The sequence below is a fragment of the Typopeltis vanoorti genome, chromosome 18 (genome assembly GCF_054136105.1).
Source record: "Typopeltis vanoorti isolate ZY-2024b chromosome 18, IOZ_Tvanoo_1.0, whole genome shotgun sequence".
Taxonomy (NCBI): Eukaryota; Metazoa; Arthropoda; class Arachnida; order Uropygi; family Thelyphonidae; genus Typopeltis; species Typopeltis vanoorti.
In genome coordinates this window covers 29,509,306-29,526,715 of record NC_143566.1, presented here as the reverse complement: position 1 = coordinate 29,526,715, position 17,410 = coordinate 29,509,306, and the positions used below count along the sequence as shown (strand labels likewise).

The 17,410-nt window shown below is 35.7% G+C and overlaps 1 protein-coding gene across 9 annotated transcripts in view; it reads left to right on the top strand.

Annotated features, from left to right (window-relative positions):
• Nucleotides 1-17,410, top strand: part of LOC150096579 (peptide deformylase, mitochondrial-like) — an 85,445-nt gene that overhangs the window by 57,643 nt on the left and 10,392 nt on the right. For all 9 annotated transcript variants that reach the window (XM_090408288.1, XM_090408287.1, XM_090408285.1 and 6 more), the window contains exon 4: nt 15,090-15,210. In XM_090408288.1, coding sequence (XP_090264414.1) covers nt 15,090-15,210 — 121 coding nt within the window. The remainder of the gene's footprint in view (nt 1-15,089; nt 15,211-17,410) is intronic.

Here is a 17,410-nt window from a genome sequence, read left to right as displayed (position 1 = left end):
CCTAAACATCATGCCATGCACTATCCAACATTTGCACAGTAACTATCATACTTTGAACTCATTCACAGTCATTTCACTCATAACTGACTCTGGCAACCTATTCCATTCGTTCACCACTCTCCAAGCAAAAAATCTAGTTCTAACACCCTTGCTAACTATACTTTTGCTCAGTTTCCAAGAATGGTCCCTAGTTCTCTCACCAATAGACCAGTTCTAAAAAAATTTCCTCTATATTATTATTATTATTATGTGATACTTCCAGGGAGTCCAAAGACTCATGAGAGAGAGAGAGTGTGCCAACAGCATCGAACGATTTAATCCCTTCCAACTACTAACTGCACTCAAACTTGCTTAACTTTTTACTGATTCATTAGTAGCAGAGGCTCTACCAATCGACCAACCTTTGCTCTTGTAAAAATCCTGCAATAATTTGTATGTTTCAATCATATCACCCCCTATCAACCAATAACCCACAAATCTTCAACCTGTTCTTGTAAGGTTCATTCCATAGAACTACTACCATCTTGGTCATTCGCCTCTGGATCCTCTTCACGTTGCTAAGAAACCCAGATCTGTGCACAGTAGTCAGGATGAGGTCTCAATAAAGAGGAATAATAACTTGTATCTGCTCATCAAAGTATTCTTCAGTAACCAAGTGATCCAATGATCTGTTTTAGCCACTTTTGCTGTGTGCCCGCTAAACTTTAACTCGCTATCCACTAACACTCCCAGATCTCTGGCTTCGTCTATTTCCTGGAGTGCAATTCCATCGATGTGGTATATAGCTGGTAATCTTTTCACCACGAAATGGGGTAAACAGATTTCAACCTTACACTTTGCCACATTAAATGACAAAGGAGAATGACATCCATTCTCCTTTGTCTAGACTGCCAAACTACCCAAATCATCCTGCAAAATTTTAACATCCTCTTTATTAACTATTGCTCTACTCAATTTTCCATCATCAGCTAACAACTGACCAGTTCCTCTCAGATCCTTTCCTATATCATTAATATACAAATTAAATAGTAGCAGTCCAAGAACAGAATCCTGTGGCACACCACTAGTCACCGACCTTCTTCTGGATTCTACTCCTGAATAAACTACTCTGATATTTCTCCATCAACCACCCTCTTATCCATTTCACCAACTTTATATCCATCCCAATGCCCTGCAGTTTATTGATTGCAATTCCATGCAGTATCCTGTCGAAGGGGGGGGAGGAATTACAGGGCTGGTAAGTATCATAAGCTTAGGAGATTGCTTAAATCATTGCCATGGTATGTGAAATTGCAAGGGCTGGATGTTGATAGCACATGATAAGTGGTAAACGTGTGTTTGAGGGAAGTAATGGCAGACTACCTACCTTGAGTCAGGAGGATAAATCAAGTGGGAGTTAAATGGTTGACTATCATCAGTACGCTGGAGCTACAATAAAGGAAAAATTCATCATCATCATCAATTTCCTGCCATGTACCCTCAAGCGGTGTACAGGATATGATAGTACTACTACATGAAAAATTTACATCATTACTAACTTCCTATCTACAATTTTCCTCCAAATCAGTCTGTTACTTGTCAAGACTCCAACATTATCAGATCTTATATTTCTATCGTCTAAGGCACTTTGTACCGTATCAATCCACCTATATCTTGGTCTTCCTCTGGGTCGTTTTGCTGCCAACCTGGCAAAGAACACTTGTTTTGCTAATCTTTCTTCACCCATTCTGTTTAAGCGTTAGCAGAGCTAATCTCCATACCACCTGAGATTAGCTCTGCTAACGCATTCCTGGATGTTGACAATGTCAAGTTCTTTCCTAATACCTCGTTTTTAATATGATATTGCCATTGATGCCATCTGTTCACGCCTATAATCTTTCTCAGGACTCTCATATCTGCGGTCTCTAGTCAAGTGTTTTACTTCTGACCCAGCTCTCAGATCCATAAGTTAAAACTGGTTTGAACACTGTCTTGTATACAGCTAATTTAGTGTTCCAACTAATTTCTCTCTTATTCCATATGAATTTATTCAATTGACTTCCCACTATACCAGCTTTGCTGATTCTGTTGTCTATTTCTATATTTAATTTACCATCTTCAGTAAAAATTGTGCCTAAGTAGCTGAAATGTTTTACTTGTTCCACTGGTTCTCCATTCACAACACAGTTGACATTTACAATGATTCTGCCTATTTTCATTGTCTTTGTCTTTTTATTGCTGACCTTCATACCATATCTATTACAACAGCTATTCAATTTAGTCAGAGAATCTTGCAGATTTATTTAGAAGTATAACATCATCCACATAAAGCAAAGAGCTGACATTAACATCTCCAATTTTGATATCATGTTTAATACCACTTTCCTTCATAATGTGATCCATATAGATAATGAATAACAGAGGGGATAATGTACATCCTTGTCTCACACCAGAATTAACATTAAACCATCTTCCTGTACTTCTTTCAATTCTAACTGCCGACTTACAACTCAAATAAAGACTAAGTATTGCTTGATATAATGCCCCATTGACACCATATAACTGTAGCGTATTGAATAGCTTCTCTCTTGGCACCTTGTCATATGCCTTTTCCAAATCGACAAAACTTAAATACAGATCTTTGTTATATTCCCATGCTTTCTCGACTATTTGTCGTAAAGTGAAGATCTGATCCTGACAGCCTCCATTTGGCCTGAATCCAGCTCGTTCTTCTCCAAGCTTTTCTTCCACAGTTCTTTTCAACCGTTTCTCAAGTATACTTGCATAGATCTTCCCAGGAACACTCAGTAGGGAAATACCTCTGTAATTCTCACATTCAGTTTTATTTCCCTTTTTATATATGGGTACTATGAGAGCTCTACTCCAATCATCGGGAATTTGTCCCTCTGTCTAGGCTTTCTGAACTGTGCAGTGCAGCCACCGTAAGATTCTTATACCACCATACTTCAGCATTTCTGGTCGAATATCATCTACTCCTGCTGCCTTTCCACATTTCAAGCCGTTGATGGCTTTTTTCTACTTCAAGTATGGATATGTATTCCTGACTGCATTCCTGGTCAGTGTTTTATACCACTGTGCTGTCATCACTGCTTGTTTCATTTAGCAGTTTTTCAAAGTAATTACTCCATACTTCAAGGATATCTTTTTCTCCTGTTTTCATGTCACCTTTATCATCTCTAACTTCTTTTACAGCACTCTTTCCCCCATTCCTAAGCTTCTTCAACAACCTCCAGAATATTTTGCCACCTTCTTGATATTTATTTTCTATATTCTTGCCAAAGTCCTCCCATGACTTTTGTTTAGCTAGTTTTATACAGTGTTGTTTAGCATTCTTGCATTTGTCTCTGTATTCTCTAAGAGCACAAGCTGACTTATTTGACAGGAACTTTTGATATGCTTTCTTCTTTTCCTTCACTGCCTCTTTAACTTCCTGTGTCCACCAGGGAGTTCTGATTTTTTTTTTATCTTTGCAGACAACCTCACCACATGCCTCTCTGGCAAAATCAATCAATGTTTTCTTCAGAGTTTGCCACTGAATTTCTAAGGTTTGATTCCTGTTCTCAAACTCTTTCATTTTTTCTTCAATAATCTTTGTGTATTTTAGTCTACAGTTCACATCTGAGAGCTGCTTAACTTTTATTCGCTTTAAAACTTTCTTACATGTTATTCTTTTCGATACAAAATTCACTTTTATCCTGCTCAAGACTAAATAGTGATTGCTTCCAATTTCAAATCCTCTGTACACTCTGGTGTCCTCCTGCACCACGGAGAAAACATCACCTATCAACAATAACATAGTCAATGAGACTTTTCTTATTCCTTGCCTCTTCTCTCCATGTGAATTTGTGCACATTTTTATGTTGGAACATGGTGTTAGTAATAGACATGGACTGGTGTCCATGTCCTGAGCAGAAATCCAACAAATATTTGCCATTGTTATTAGCTTTGCACTTTTCTCCAAATTTTCCAAAAATATTTTTGTATGTCTCACAATCATTTCCTACTCTGCTATTTAGATCCTCAACAAGGACCAACTTTTACTTTTTCATTGTGTCAGTTGCTTTTTCTAAAGCCTCAAAAAATTCCTCCATCTTAGTAGAACCTTCTGTGGGACCATAGGCACAAATAAGTCTCATTGTCCAGTTCCCCATTCTCATATTTGCCCACATCACTCTACTTGAGACTGCCTGCCATTCAAGAAGATTAGCCTCATATTTAGTGTTGAATACAATGGCTACTCCTTCTTTTCCTTGATTGTCATTGCATGAATATAACATTTTGTATTTATTGCTCAGAAAGATCTCACCAGTTTTGGTCTTTTTTGTTTCAGTCACCCCTATTATGTCGATCTGGTACTTATCTAATTCCTCAGCTAGCTCCATTTCTTTGCCATTCAGGCTTCTTATGTTGATAGTACTGATCTTTAACTCTGGTGATGTTCAGTTGGGGTGTATTTTCAGATTTGTTCCAGTAGCTGACTTTTCGCTGTTTGCCCTGGTTCCCTGGTGAAAACAACGGGGGCCTTGTTTAACTGGGCGAAGCCCCAGCCAGCATGAAATTTTGTCATGTCGTACCATCATTTTTTATTTTGGTTTAACCATTAATAATACAATTTGGTCGCCTAAATCCCAAATTGCCAGCCCATCCTCGTTCGTTCAGTATCCAAGTAGATACCCAACAGGGTGCTCCACGAGAAGGTGAGGATTGGACATCAGGTCAGAAGCCCTGGTCGGTTCTCCACATTCCTTTAAAGGCTATGTGGAGGTCTCCTCTCAGTTATACAGCTTTGACCCTTAAGCACCCCAAAAGGAAAAATTTGTAGAGGGAATTCAATGAGAAAGGTGACCAGCAGGCTCATGGGCAGTAGAAAGCATTGGCCAGAAGGGTAACCACTGTGGTGAGAAAGGCAAAACAGAATATGAAAGACTATTAGCAGTACAGGCCAAAGATAATTCCAAACAGTTCTTTTGATATGTTGCAAGTAAAAGGAATGGTAAAAATTACAATTCGTCCATGATCGATTACTGCATTAATAATTTTTTTTTATATGGTATTGGGTATTATATGGTATTATATACTCTTTTAGGAAAGATAAAAAATGAATGCAAAGTAAATGCTTAATAAATACTTGTACATACATTAGTTACTGCAATTTTTTTTTTTTTTATCAAAAGAAGTTATCAAGAGTCGTTTGAACAGTTTTAGTTTTTTTTTTCTTATCGGCATAAATTCTATGACAACAAGCAAAATGACTCTCCAGACCTCGGCAAACAAGCAATAAAACAAAGAAAAAACACTCCAAATATAAAACATGATGGTACAAATTAAGTGGATATTGAATCCAACATTATTTCATAGCCAAATATAGAAATTACAAGAGTTTCATGCTGAATATATAGAAACTAAAAGTTTCAGCGGATGCAAGTATAAGCAACCTTATGGGCATCTCGTAGTTATTTATTTTATTTAGCGTATGATGTACAGGTCTCAGAATAAAACCTACAAATTACATAAAACAGCATAAAAACAATTGTAAAAATCATATTAAAAGGGATATGCTAGGTTGAAATGATTAAACATCAAAATTAAGAATCAGGAGTCAGAGCTTAATCCTTAAATCCCAGAGCCACTCCAGGGATTCTGGGAGCAGTTTAAAAAAGTCCTCTTTAGAACCCAAGAATGAGTAGATAGGGCACTCAAGCACAATGTGATTGATAGTCTGGATCCCTCTTCTGCATTCACAGTTTGGAGTATCGGACCAGTTCCATCTATGCAAGAGATGCTTACATCTCCCATGTCCTGTTCTGATCCGATTTAAAGTGGTCCATTCATGTCTAGGGTGATTGAAGCCCTCCAGACGAGATGTTGGGTTTCTGATGGGTATTTGAAGATTGGAGGTATGTTGAAACCAATACTTTCCCCATGACTCGCATAGGTCGATAGTTCTGGTCGTTTATTTGTATTATAGTCCTCTAGGCAGGGTGTCTGGATTTCATTCTTTGTGAAATATGGAAGGAAATGTCTTGGTGGATAGGCAAGGAACTGTTTCCAATTATTTTTGCCCATAGTTTGCTTAAGGCTTGAGTCCTGCAGAGCGAGGGAAGGGCTATATTACTGAGAGTTGGGAGCCAGTAGCCAGGAGTAGATCTTAAAGCTCCAGAGATTATCCTCATAGTTTGATTCAGCTGGACATCGACCAAAGAAGCGAGTGCGCTGTTCAGCCACACAGGAGCACAATGCTCTGCTGTGGAATAGACCAAAGACAGTGCGGTAGTATGCAGTGTGTTAGCATCAGCACCCTCAAGAAGTACCAGCAAGTTTATGCATTATATTACTACAAGTTTTTAATTTCCCAGCAATATTTTCTAGATGATATTAGAATGTCAAACTTCTGTCTAGGGTAACTCCTAGGTATTTTGGATGATTGTTAAATTTCACCTGTTTATTTCTGAAGTAAACTTTTGGGATATAGTTGGCCTGGATATTATTTAAATGAAAGGATGCTACTTCAGTTTTGTTCAGGTTAGGTTGTAATCGCCATCGTCTAGAGTATTTATCAAATACAGCCAGATCTTCAGTTAAGGTATTCTCAGCTTTTTGGAATGTTGAGTTGCAATGGCAATATCGTCAGCATACATAAATCTCCGTGATGCTGTCTCTGGGATATCACTAATATATAAGTTAAAGAGCAATGGAGCAAGAACTGACCTCTGAGGTAGGCCATTTTTAATCTCAAAGAATTTACTTTGGGATTCATTGAGAGATACTTGTATCCATCTGTCTGCTAGTATTTGATTAATTAGGTTGGCTAGTTTTGGTGATGGAATAGTTTCTAGGAATTTTAAGATAAGACCCTCTCTCCACACTGTGTCATAGGCAGCAGAGAGGTCCACGAATGCCACTATGGTTTTCAATTGTTTTTCATAACCGTTCTCTATAAAGGTTGTCAAGGCCAGTACTTGATTGCAACAACGTCTGTCAGGTTTGAAGCCAGCCTGTTCCTGCTGAGTTCTGTTATGTATACTTGAAGAAATTCTGTTGTATAGCATTCTTTCGAGAAGTTTCAGGCAGATACTTAGGCAATAGGACGGTAGTTGGAAGCAATTGTAGGGTCTTTGCCAGGTTTTAAGACAGCAATGATTTTAGATCTTTTAAAAATTGATGGAAGTATGCCAGAGTCCAGGATATTATTGTACATAGTAGTAAGCCATTGAATAGTTTTTGGTCCACTTCTTAATGAATTCAGGGTAGATGTTATAGAGTCCAGCCACCTTCCCAGTCCTCAATGAGTTAACTGCCTGGGTAAGTTCCTGGGAAGTGAAAGCCTGAGATAGTGATGATGGTGGAAGATCTGTTTTGAGATTTTTTTAGTTTTTGTTTCACCTCTCTCGTAGCTACTTTATCTTGAGGATATTTAGTCATTGAGACTATATGCTTTGCAATGTGTTTCGGATCTATGGCGGCCAGTTTACCAGAAGTCCTTGTATTAGGGTCAAGCTTCCTAATCAGGGACCAAGCTTTTTGACTGGAATGAGTAAAATTATTCATTGTTTTAATCCATTTGTCTTTTCTAGCATTTTAAGAGACTTCAGTAGCTACTATAGGGCTATTATTAGTAGAGAATTCTTTATACAGTTTTTCACGCACTAATAACAATGCCAACAAATCTATTGTAATTGTTTACAGTAGGCTTTATGAATCTTATTACAGTGTCAACTTGTTTCTTAAAAGAATCCCAATCAGCTTTGAGAAAGTTCCACCTAGGTTTTAATATTGTTCTTATGATTGGAATATTTAGGCCTACTTTATAGATTATAGGTCGATGTTGGCTATTTGGAAAACTGTCTAATACTTTCCTAGAGATGGGAATTTGGCCACCATAATCGTCTGCAGTGCAGAAACACAAATCAGGGTTATGTCCTCTTTCCCATCTAGAGGAGAGAAAGCTCGGTTTATCTTTGGCATCAAAGATCAGATAGAGGTTTTGATTTTCCATCCAGTTCACTAGTAGGGTACCATTTAGGTCATCTTTTCTATAGCCCCAAAGGGAGTGATGACTATTAAAATCTCCCAGGATTATGCTTGGATGTTGTAGTAAAGGTGGAGTAAGCTCCAGATCACTTTCTTTAGTATTTTTCATAATGTAAAGCATATCTCCTAGAGGACATGTATGATAAATAAGCCTTTGGCTCTCTATTTCAGTAATACATGATGGTTTATTTATTTTCAGTTACAATCTAGAAATTATTGCACAAAGAATAAAAAAAAAAAAAAAAAAACTAAACCATACTATACTGACATCGGAGGTCACAGTATATCTCAGATACAATTTACTGTCAAATATCACAAACCTTTACATGTGTTAAACCAATCTGACAGCAAATTGGTTTATGAATTGGTTGTGGAATATCACTCATAACATATGAATGCACAGCTACTCATGACCTCCAAGCTATACACTTAATTGTGTAAGAATATTTATATTAAACATTTTGCATGTATATGTCATATCAGCTGCGAGCTCCGCAGGGTTAAAGGCACATTAATCAAAACTCTTGCCGCGTATATCAAGGGATTGCCACGTTAAGCAAGGGATACTTGTATATCATCCATGTGGAGATATTGTGCTGCAGTTTATTGATTGAAATTCCATGCAGTATCCTGTCAAAGGCTTTTGCAAAGTCCATCATTAAGACTGTAAACTCATTACCCTATCCATCTCAGCTGTCACTGTATTATAAAACATGCATCAGCTGTCACTGTATTATAAAATATCCCTTGCTCCCACCCTCATACAGTATCTCATTTCCATCTATTCATTCCTGTATTTTGCTCTTGACTAATTTCTCTATGACAACAACTCATGATATGCTGATTGGTCAGCATATGGGACTAACTCAGAGCCAAGACTTAGATTAAACAATGCAGTCAAAGGCACTGACAATTCCTTAGCATCTTGCATTAAACTCAAGCTGGTATACCATCTAATACCATTACTGTATTCACATAAAGATTCTATAATATGCACCTGCTATGTTCCTCCATTTCCTGGAGCATAAGAAATGGAGTCTATTTCCTGTCTTACAGTTCCATCAATGTGGTATATAGCTTCATTTATCTCAGTTTCCATATAAATCTTTGCTCCTCTCTTGTTATTGCAATATCTCCACATGGATGATATACTCTTGAAAAATGTTCACTTAATAATTCTACTATTTCAATTGATTCGGTTACCTTTCTACTATCAGCGTTCATTAAAATCATTCTGCCATAAACATTCCTTTTATTTGCAACATATCAAAAGAACTGTTTGGAATTATCTTTGGCCTGTACTGCTAATAGTCTTTCATATTCTGCTTTTGCCTTTCTCACCACACTGGTTACCCTTCTGGCCTATGCTTTCTACTGCCTGCTGGTCACCTTTCTCATTGAATTCCCTCTATAAATTTTTCCTTTATTGTAGCTCCAGCATAATGATGATAGTCATCCATTTAATCCCCACTTGATTTATCCTCCTGACTCAAGGTAGGTAGGCAGTCTGCCATTACTTCCTTCAAACATTTCTTTACCACTTATCGTGCACCATCAATATCCAGCCCTTACAATTTCACATGCCGTGGCACTGATTTAAGCAATCTCCTAAGCTTATCATACTTAACAGCCCTGTAATTCCTCTCCCCTCCCCAAACTGAAAATTTCCACACATTTAGTTACTTCCCAGGTCAAGACCATATGATCATTCTCACCATTTGGTGGCAATGTGGTCATATTGGTTATAGTAAAATTTTCAGATGCAATTGCTAGATTGAGCACTCTCAGACCCCTAGTATATTCAATTCCATCAGATGTTACATCACTGCTTCAGGTAATTATTCCTTAATAACTGCATAAATTCTATTTCCTTCCTCCCATGTGTCTTCTCCTCTTTCCATCTACATTCCTATAGTTGAAATCCCCCATAATAATTACCAGGCCTCCACTCATTTAGCTTATTTGCTGATGCATACTATCCCCATCATCCTTTTCATCCCCTTATCTATAGAAGCATCCAACTGTATATTTTGTTCTGCTCATCTATCTCACACTGGATAGCCTCAGATGTGCTAATTTCAATGGCCCGCAGTTCAACTTCTATTCTCTTTAGTTGCAGTTCATCGGCTATCATCAGTAATGCTTCTCACCCCCTATTCTTTTTTCTCTATCCTCCCTGAACACACTATACCCTTCACATTCTATCCCACTAACTATATCATCTCATGTCAGCTATATCTCACTAATGCCACTAACTTTTGACTAGGATGAACTAACCAATGTCAGAACCCCCCCCCCCCCTTGTTCCAAATGCTCTTGGTATTAATATAAAGTGCAAAAACCCTTTAGGTCCATTGCTATTCTGATGCTTTATACTAGCTAACCCATTCTGGTTTGTTACCAGCAGTACTAACTTAAGCATTTTATGCAGATTCTTACACTGAACTGCTTCACTAATATCTACATACCCACTCAACAGCTTCCCTTCTACAAGCTCTGGTTTCTCTGATTTTGCACATCCACTTTCATTTCACTCAACAACACTTTTTTCCAGACTCTGAACACCAAATCCATTGAGATGCAAACCATCCTTCTTGTATACATCCTTTTGCCCATCAAATTCACTCCACACATCCACAAACTTCATATTATTCCTCTTGTATAACCTATGTATCAATTCATTGCTATTATGCCCCCCCCTCTTCAGTTCAATTCTGTCATACTGTGGCAACAGATTCACTGTCTTAACTTTCTCACTCTTTTCTTTTGCTGCTTCCAGTAATTCTTTCAAGCCCACCCTCATGCCACATGTTTCTCCTTTCAAATCATTTGCTCCAGCTAAAATGATCAACTCTTTCACTTTACCCTTTTGTGCTCTAATATCCTCACTAACATCATTACTTTTTGCTCCTGGGAAGCACAACTTTGTCAATCTCTTGCTAATCAGATACCTGTTATGATAAAATCACTGTACAATACTCGCTCCTTGATTTTTCCTTCTCTTTTAGCCAAGCATTCCATTCTTTCTTCACCTATTTTTTCTGATATCAACTGACCCACTCGCAGTGTTTCTGCATTTGTTCAGCTCCTGCTTTGTCCTATGTATTACTTCACATAACCAAGCTATATATTTTAGCAGCAAATGAGAAACAAACTAATATACACGTCTTATGACTCATTATTTTGATTCATCTTTTGAATGTAGTTAATGGTCTATCTCCCTGACAATGTACATATAATGTTGGATGAAATATATTGGGGTTTTTGAATAATTCTATGTAATTTTTGTTACATGTAAAAGCTGTGAAATTTACTTTAATATGTATAGTGCACATGTTCCATTAAAGCTATTAATTTATACATCCTCCTTATTTTCAGTTATTCCAGCTGTCTTTCCACATTTAAGATTTTGGTGACTTTTAGTGTTCAAGTATTGATATAATTTCCAATTGCATTCCTCTTGAATATTTTCTGCCACTTTTCTGTGACACTTATTCATTCAATCTATAGATGAATACTAGAAAAGACCATCAAATATCAAAACAGGCTTGACAGCAGAAAAATGCTGCAAACTTCCCAAAATATCAAAACAAACTTTTCTGGGATCTATTTACAATCTCTGAATTGGGAGATGCCTTGGAGAGACTAGATATAAATAAATCATGTGGACCAGATAACATACAAGGAATTGTGATCAAACATCTTCCTTCCCTAGCCCTAGATTGGCTACTTCGCCTATACAAAAATAGCCTAAAACAAGAAAAAGTTCCGAAAGACTGGAAGACAGCCACAATCATACCAATCTTAAAGCCTAACAAACCACAAGACCAACCAGGAAGTTATAGACCAATTTCACTGACTTCAATTCCAGGCAAATTAATGGAAAAAATGATACTCCAACATTTGAATTACTATCTAAACAAAAAAAAGTATACTACCAAATTTTCAGGCTGCCTTTAGAAGAAATCACTCAACAACTGATCAACTTTTCTGCTTAACCTGACAATTCAAGATAACTTCCAGACCAAACCTACCAAATCCACCATTGCAGCTTTTATAGATTTTAGGAATGCCTTTGACAAGGTGCGGAGGCAGAAACTCTTTTCCAAACTTTGTCATATTGGAATAGAAGGGAAAGTTCTTAACTGGATCTATGACTTTCAATTTGAGTTAAAATAAATAATACCTTTTCCAAGAAAGTGAAAATAAGACAGGGACTCCCTCAAGGTAGCATTTTGAGCCCACTCCTTTTTTCCATCTATTTAAATGACTTAGATAAAAATATAAATAAACAAAGATAGCTATGTTTGCTGATGATTTGGTCCTATTCTCAGCTCACAACAACCTAGAAACAGCAGAAGATCACTTAAACAAAGCCATTGAAAGTTTAGCTACATACTGTGAAAACCAAAAAATCAAAATTAATCCTACTAAATCAGAAATCTGTGTTTTCACTATTAATAACCACCTCAAAAAGTGGAGACCAAAGATTAAGCTAAACAGTCAACTAATTACATTTAATGAAACCCCAAATACCTTGGAGTTACTCTGGATCCATCGCTAAGCTAAAATAAACATATCAACAATGATGCAGTCAGAGCAAAAAGAAGACTAAATATCATGAAAAGTATCTCAGGTAAAGAGTGGGGAGCTGATGCTAAAACCTTAAAAGTCACATACACCCTCTATTATCCGACCCATAATGGAATATGCTTCGCCTATCTGGATGCAATCATCACACACCAGTTTAGACAAGCTTATAAAAAGTCAGAAAAATGCAGCTAAATCATATGTGGACTAAGGAATACAACTCCTGGAAAAATAGCAGAATTTGAATCCAACCTTGTTCCTTTAAAAATTAGGTGGCAAGAAAATCTAACCAAATTTGTAGAAAAAAGAGCCAACCTTGCACATCATAGAACAAGTGAACTTTTTAAAAACTGGAAACCAAAACAGGAAAAAAAAAAAAAAAAAAATCAATAAGGCATGAAATCATAGAAAATAAAATAGCCGACTTCCCAGCATTTCCTCCAAATCAAGACAGGAAAAATATAGTTATCAATTCTGAAATAGGGAAACATGAGGAAAAAAGCCTAGAAAACCCTGAAATCTTGAGATCATTAGCCCTTTCAAAAATAATGGAATATGGACCTGACTCAATAAAGATCTACACAGATGGCTCCAAAAATCCATTTGGATTTTTGGAGCCATCTGTGTACGCCATAGATGAGTACGCCACTCCCAGAATTGCCAAATGGCAATTCTGGGAGTGGCGTACTCATCTATGGCTCTCATAATATAAAACTATAAACAACTAACTGTATTGGATGCAACTCATACCATGCAGAATTAATAGCCATTAACACAGCACTGCAATATTTGGACAAACAAAACCCGAAGGAGTTTATATTTTTCACAGATTCCTTAGCAGCCATTCAAGCTATTAAGAACTGCTACACTAGCCATCAAGAAATACTTAAAAACATAAACAAACTACATAAGGATTCTGAAATAATCTTCCAATGGATCCCATCCCATGTGGGATTAAAGGGAAACGAAACTGCAGATGAAGTAGCAAAAATGGCCGCAACATCAAGTGATACCACAGATTTCTATCTTTTTAAAACCACCCAAAAAGAAAACATAAAAAGAACAGTTTTTCAGGACATGGCTTACCACTGGTACTCAGCAGAAAATCCAGGAGCTACCATCAACTCCAAGTTTAATCGCAGTGCCACTACCATGATCTCTCGCCTCAAGACCGGCGACACAAGACCAATCAAGTTTAGCAATGGCATAAAAGTCTTCCCCACCTGCAAAATCTGTAACATCGAGGAAGCATCACCAATGCATTTGCTAAACTGTATGAATATTTCCAAATGTGAACTCTATAACAACCGAGAAAAGGTGCTGTATAAAATACATGAACTTGACCTCTATGATCTGGTGTAATAATACCATGGGATAATAAAAAAATAAATAAATAAATCTTTCAAAGTGAAAACTCCAGACATCAAGAACATCTTCATCTTTTGTCATCACCTTTATCAATTATCATTTATTTTGTGGTACTCTTTTCTCCATTTCTAAGCATTTTTTTAGTACTCTATAGAACAGACTTGAGTCTGATATTTATCATTTATTCTTCGAGTGACTTTCTGAGGAAAATATAAGATTTCATCTTTTTCAGAACTGCCTTATAAACAGGTTTTGATTTTTCTATTTTTGCAAAGAACTTACACATGCTTCCCTCAGTGAAACAGTCAACATTTTCTTCAGATTTTGCAATAAGTCACAAGATTTGTTTCTTATTTTCATATATCCACTTTTTTTTTTTTTAAGTAATAGTTTATACTTGAGTCTATATTGCATTTGTGAAAGCTGTCATCTTTGATTCTTTTTTAAATTTTTGTAATATTTTTATTAATATTAAAAAATAAATAATGGATGACTTCATCTTTGAAATCTCCTCCTTTATACTTCTAATTTCTTAATTATTCTCACCATATGGATTTTTGATGCACAATTTCATGTTGAAACATGGCATTAGTGATAACTAATCTATATCCTGAAGAATCCAACAGGCACTTAACCATGCTTAAGGTTTGCTCCTTTGTCCAAACTTCTCCCACATTTATGTGTGTGTGTGTGTGGTATTGCTTTCCTACTCTGCTCTTTAGGACTTCAATATAAGATCTAACTTTTTTTTCTCCTTACTGGAACCTTCTATGAGAACATAGACACCATCAGTCTCATTGTCCAGTTTTCCATTTTGAAATTTGCTAACATCAAGCACTGATGTCTTGAATAGCAAGTAAGTTCTACTTGCTATTCAAGAAGTTTAACATATCTAGTATTGAATACTATAACTACTCTTTCCTTTCTAATCATTGTTCAAATAAATACTATTTGAACAACAATAGAGAAAATGTTCCTGGTAACACTAATTACATCAGCAAGGTACTTCAATTTTCTGTGCTATTTCCACTTTTATTCTGTTGGGTGATTGATTTATATGTGATTATATAGTCTGGTTTAAAATTTGTTTTTTCTTGCAGGTTTTCATAAATCCTAAAATGACCATAGTAAACAAACAGATTATTAAATTTCCTGAAGGTTGCTCAAGCATTGAAGGTTATACTGCTGTAGTTTCACGTTTTCACGAAGTTAAGTTGACAGGTAAGTTTCATACTAATTTAGCACTAATTCCAATCTTTGCCCTTGTTGTATAAAGAACTACATATTGTTTATATATATATATATATATATATATATATATGTTATAATAGTTATTAAATTTGTTACTGATATATGTATGCTGAAACTCAATGACAGAAAGCAGGTTTACATTATATTATGAAATTATATTATTACATTATATTATGAAATGTCTGTGGACTTAAATTAATTTAAGTCCGCAGGCAGACTTAAATTAATTGAATAAATATATATATATTTAATTATTCAAACAAAACAAATCAAAATTGAATAAGTAAAATTAAAAATTATTGAAATCAAATGGAGACTTAAAAAACCAGCAAATGGCATTAGAATGTTCAAAGTCTGAAGCAATAAAACTATATTGTTGTTCACTTCACTCCTCTTTTATTATTCGTCATGCCGCTAAATTTGTAGCAGCAAAATGACGAGATTAGCAAGATTTCTTAAACGCCGAAAAAGTGTTGTTTTACTTGTTCAAAATGGGTTCTTCATTTTGAACAAGTAAAACATTTCAGCTATTTTATGCACGATTTTTAGTGAATGTGGCAAATTAAATTTGGAAATAGATAGCAGAATTAGCAAAGCTGGTATGGTAGTGTTTTATGATTAGAGATTGTCTCCATAAAGATTGTTTTTATTCTCCAAGTGTTTAGTATTTACATAAGTGCTCAATTCCGATTGATACAATGACTTTTAACTGTTTCTTTCAGAATCCTGAAAATCACTGACTCAAGACCAAATACAAAAAATATACACATTTAATAAAACTAAAACAATACATACACTTCAAATAAAATTACATAGCTAACTACAAAATTAACTGGATCCAAGGCCTTCTAAAGTAAACCTACACTTTAGAGATCGCCCATTCTCTGAATCATTCTATTACTGGTTTGTTTAACATATATCTAATCACGTCTACCAGACTGAATACCTTGTTTTCACAATCATAAAATATTCATAATCAGTTTCTTTTTTAGGGCCTTTTTCCAAAAATATAAAATTCTCTTCTTCTTTTTAATAGAATTCTTTATCACCTTTATGTAGCACACACAATATTATTCCTCCTGTCTCTGAAGTATAAATATTCTGAATTCACTGAAGTATAAATATACCTCTTGCAGTTCAATTTTATTAATTTTTGTACCGGCAAAAAAAAAAGTTTCTTCTACTACTTTATAAACAACATATCTAAGTTGCTAATTCCATCATCTTTTCCAGTAGAAATAACAAATAGATCTGGTGTCCTTAAGACAGATGAAACTTTCCATTCAACATTTCCTTGAATATTCCTTTATAATGTCGACTGCAATATCTTCTTTTATTTACTAAATACTTGTTGAGAGTCTCAACTCCTCCAGTAAGACTCACAGTTCTACTATTCCTTTTTGGAATCTTCTATTAATATTCTTCCGACTGTCATGTAAAAAACTTTCTAAGAACAAAATTTCTCCAACATGCGCACTCTGTGCAAGTGGCAAGCAAGAAGTTACGTATAATGGCTGACACATTGTCTTTACAAAACACAACACTTGATAATTTTAAATTGCAATAACAAGGATTGAAAGTAACATAATTATCAGAATTAGTAAATACATCAAAATATCAAAAGCTTGACATTTCATTTTGAGAATAATAATGGGTACATTGTACGTGCTGATGTATGTGTTACGAAACCAAAACTAATAATATATTCACATAAACAATTTGTAAAAATATTCATAATTTTAAATTATGATTATTTTTACAGTAGGAAGTCAACTGAATAAGTTTATATGGAACAAGAGAGAAATTATTCAAAATGCTAAACTAGCTGTATAGAATAAACTGTTCAAACCAGTTTTAACTTATGTAACTGAGAGCTTGGTTAGAAATAACACTCTTGATCAAAGACTCGAGATCACAGATATGAGAGTTCTGAGAATTAGGGGAGCGAACAGATGACATCAATGGCAGTATCATAATAAAATGAGATATTAGGAATTGATAACATCCAGGAATGTGTTAGCATAGCTGGTGGTATGGCCACTTGAACAGAATGGGAGAGGAAAAGGTTATCAAAACAAGTATTCTTTGCCAGGATGGCAGGAAAAAGACCAGAGGAAGACCAAGATCTAGATGGATTGATACAGTAAGAAGTGCTTTAGAAGACAGAAAT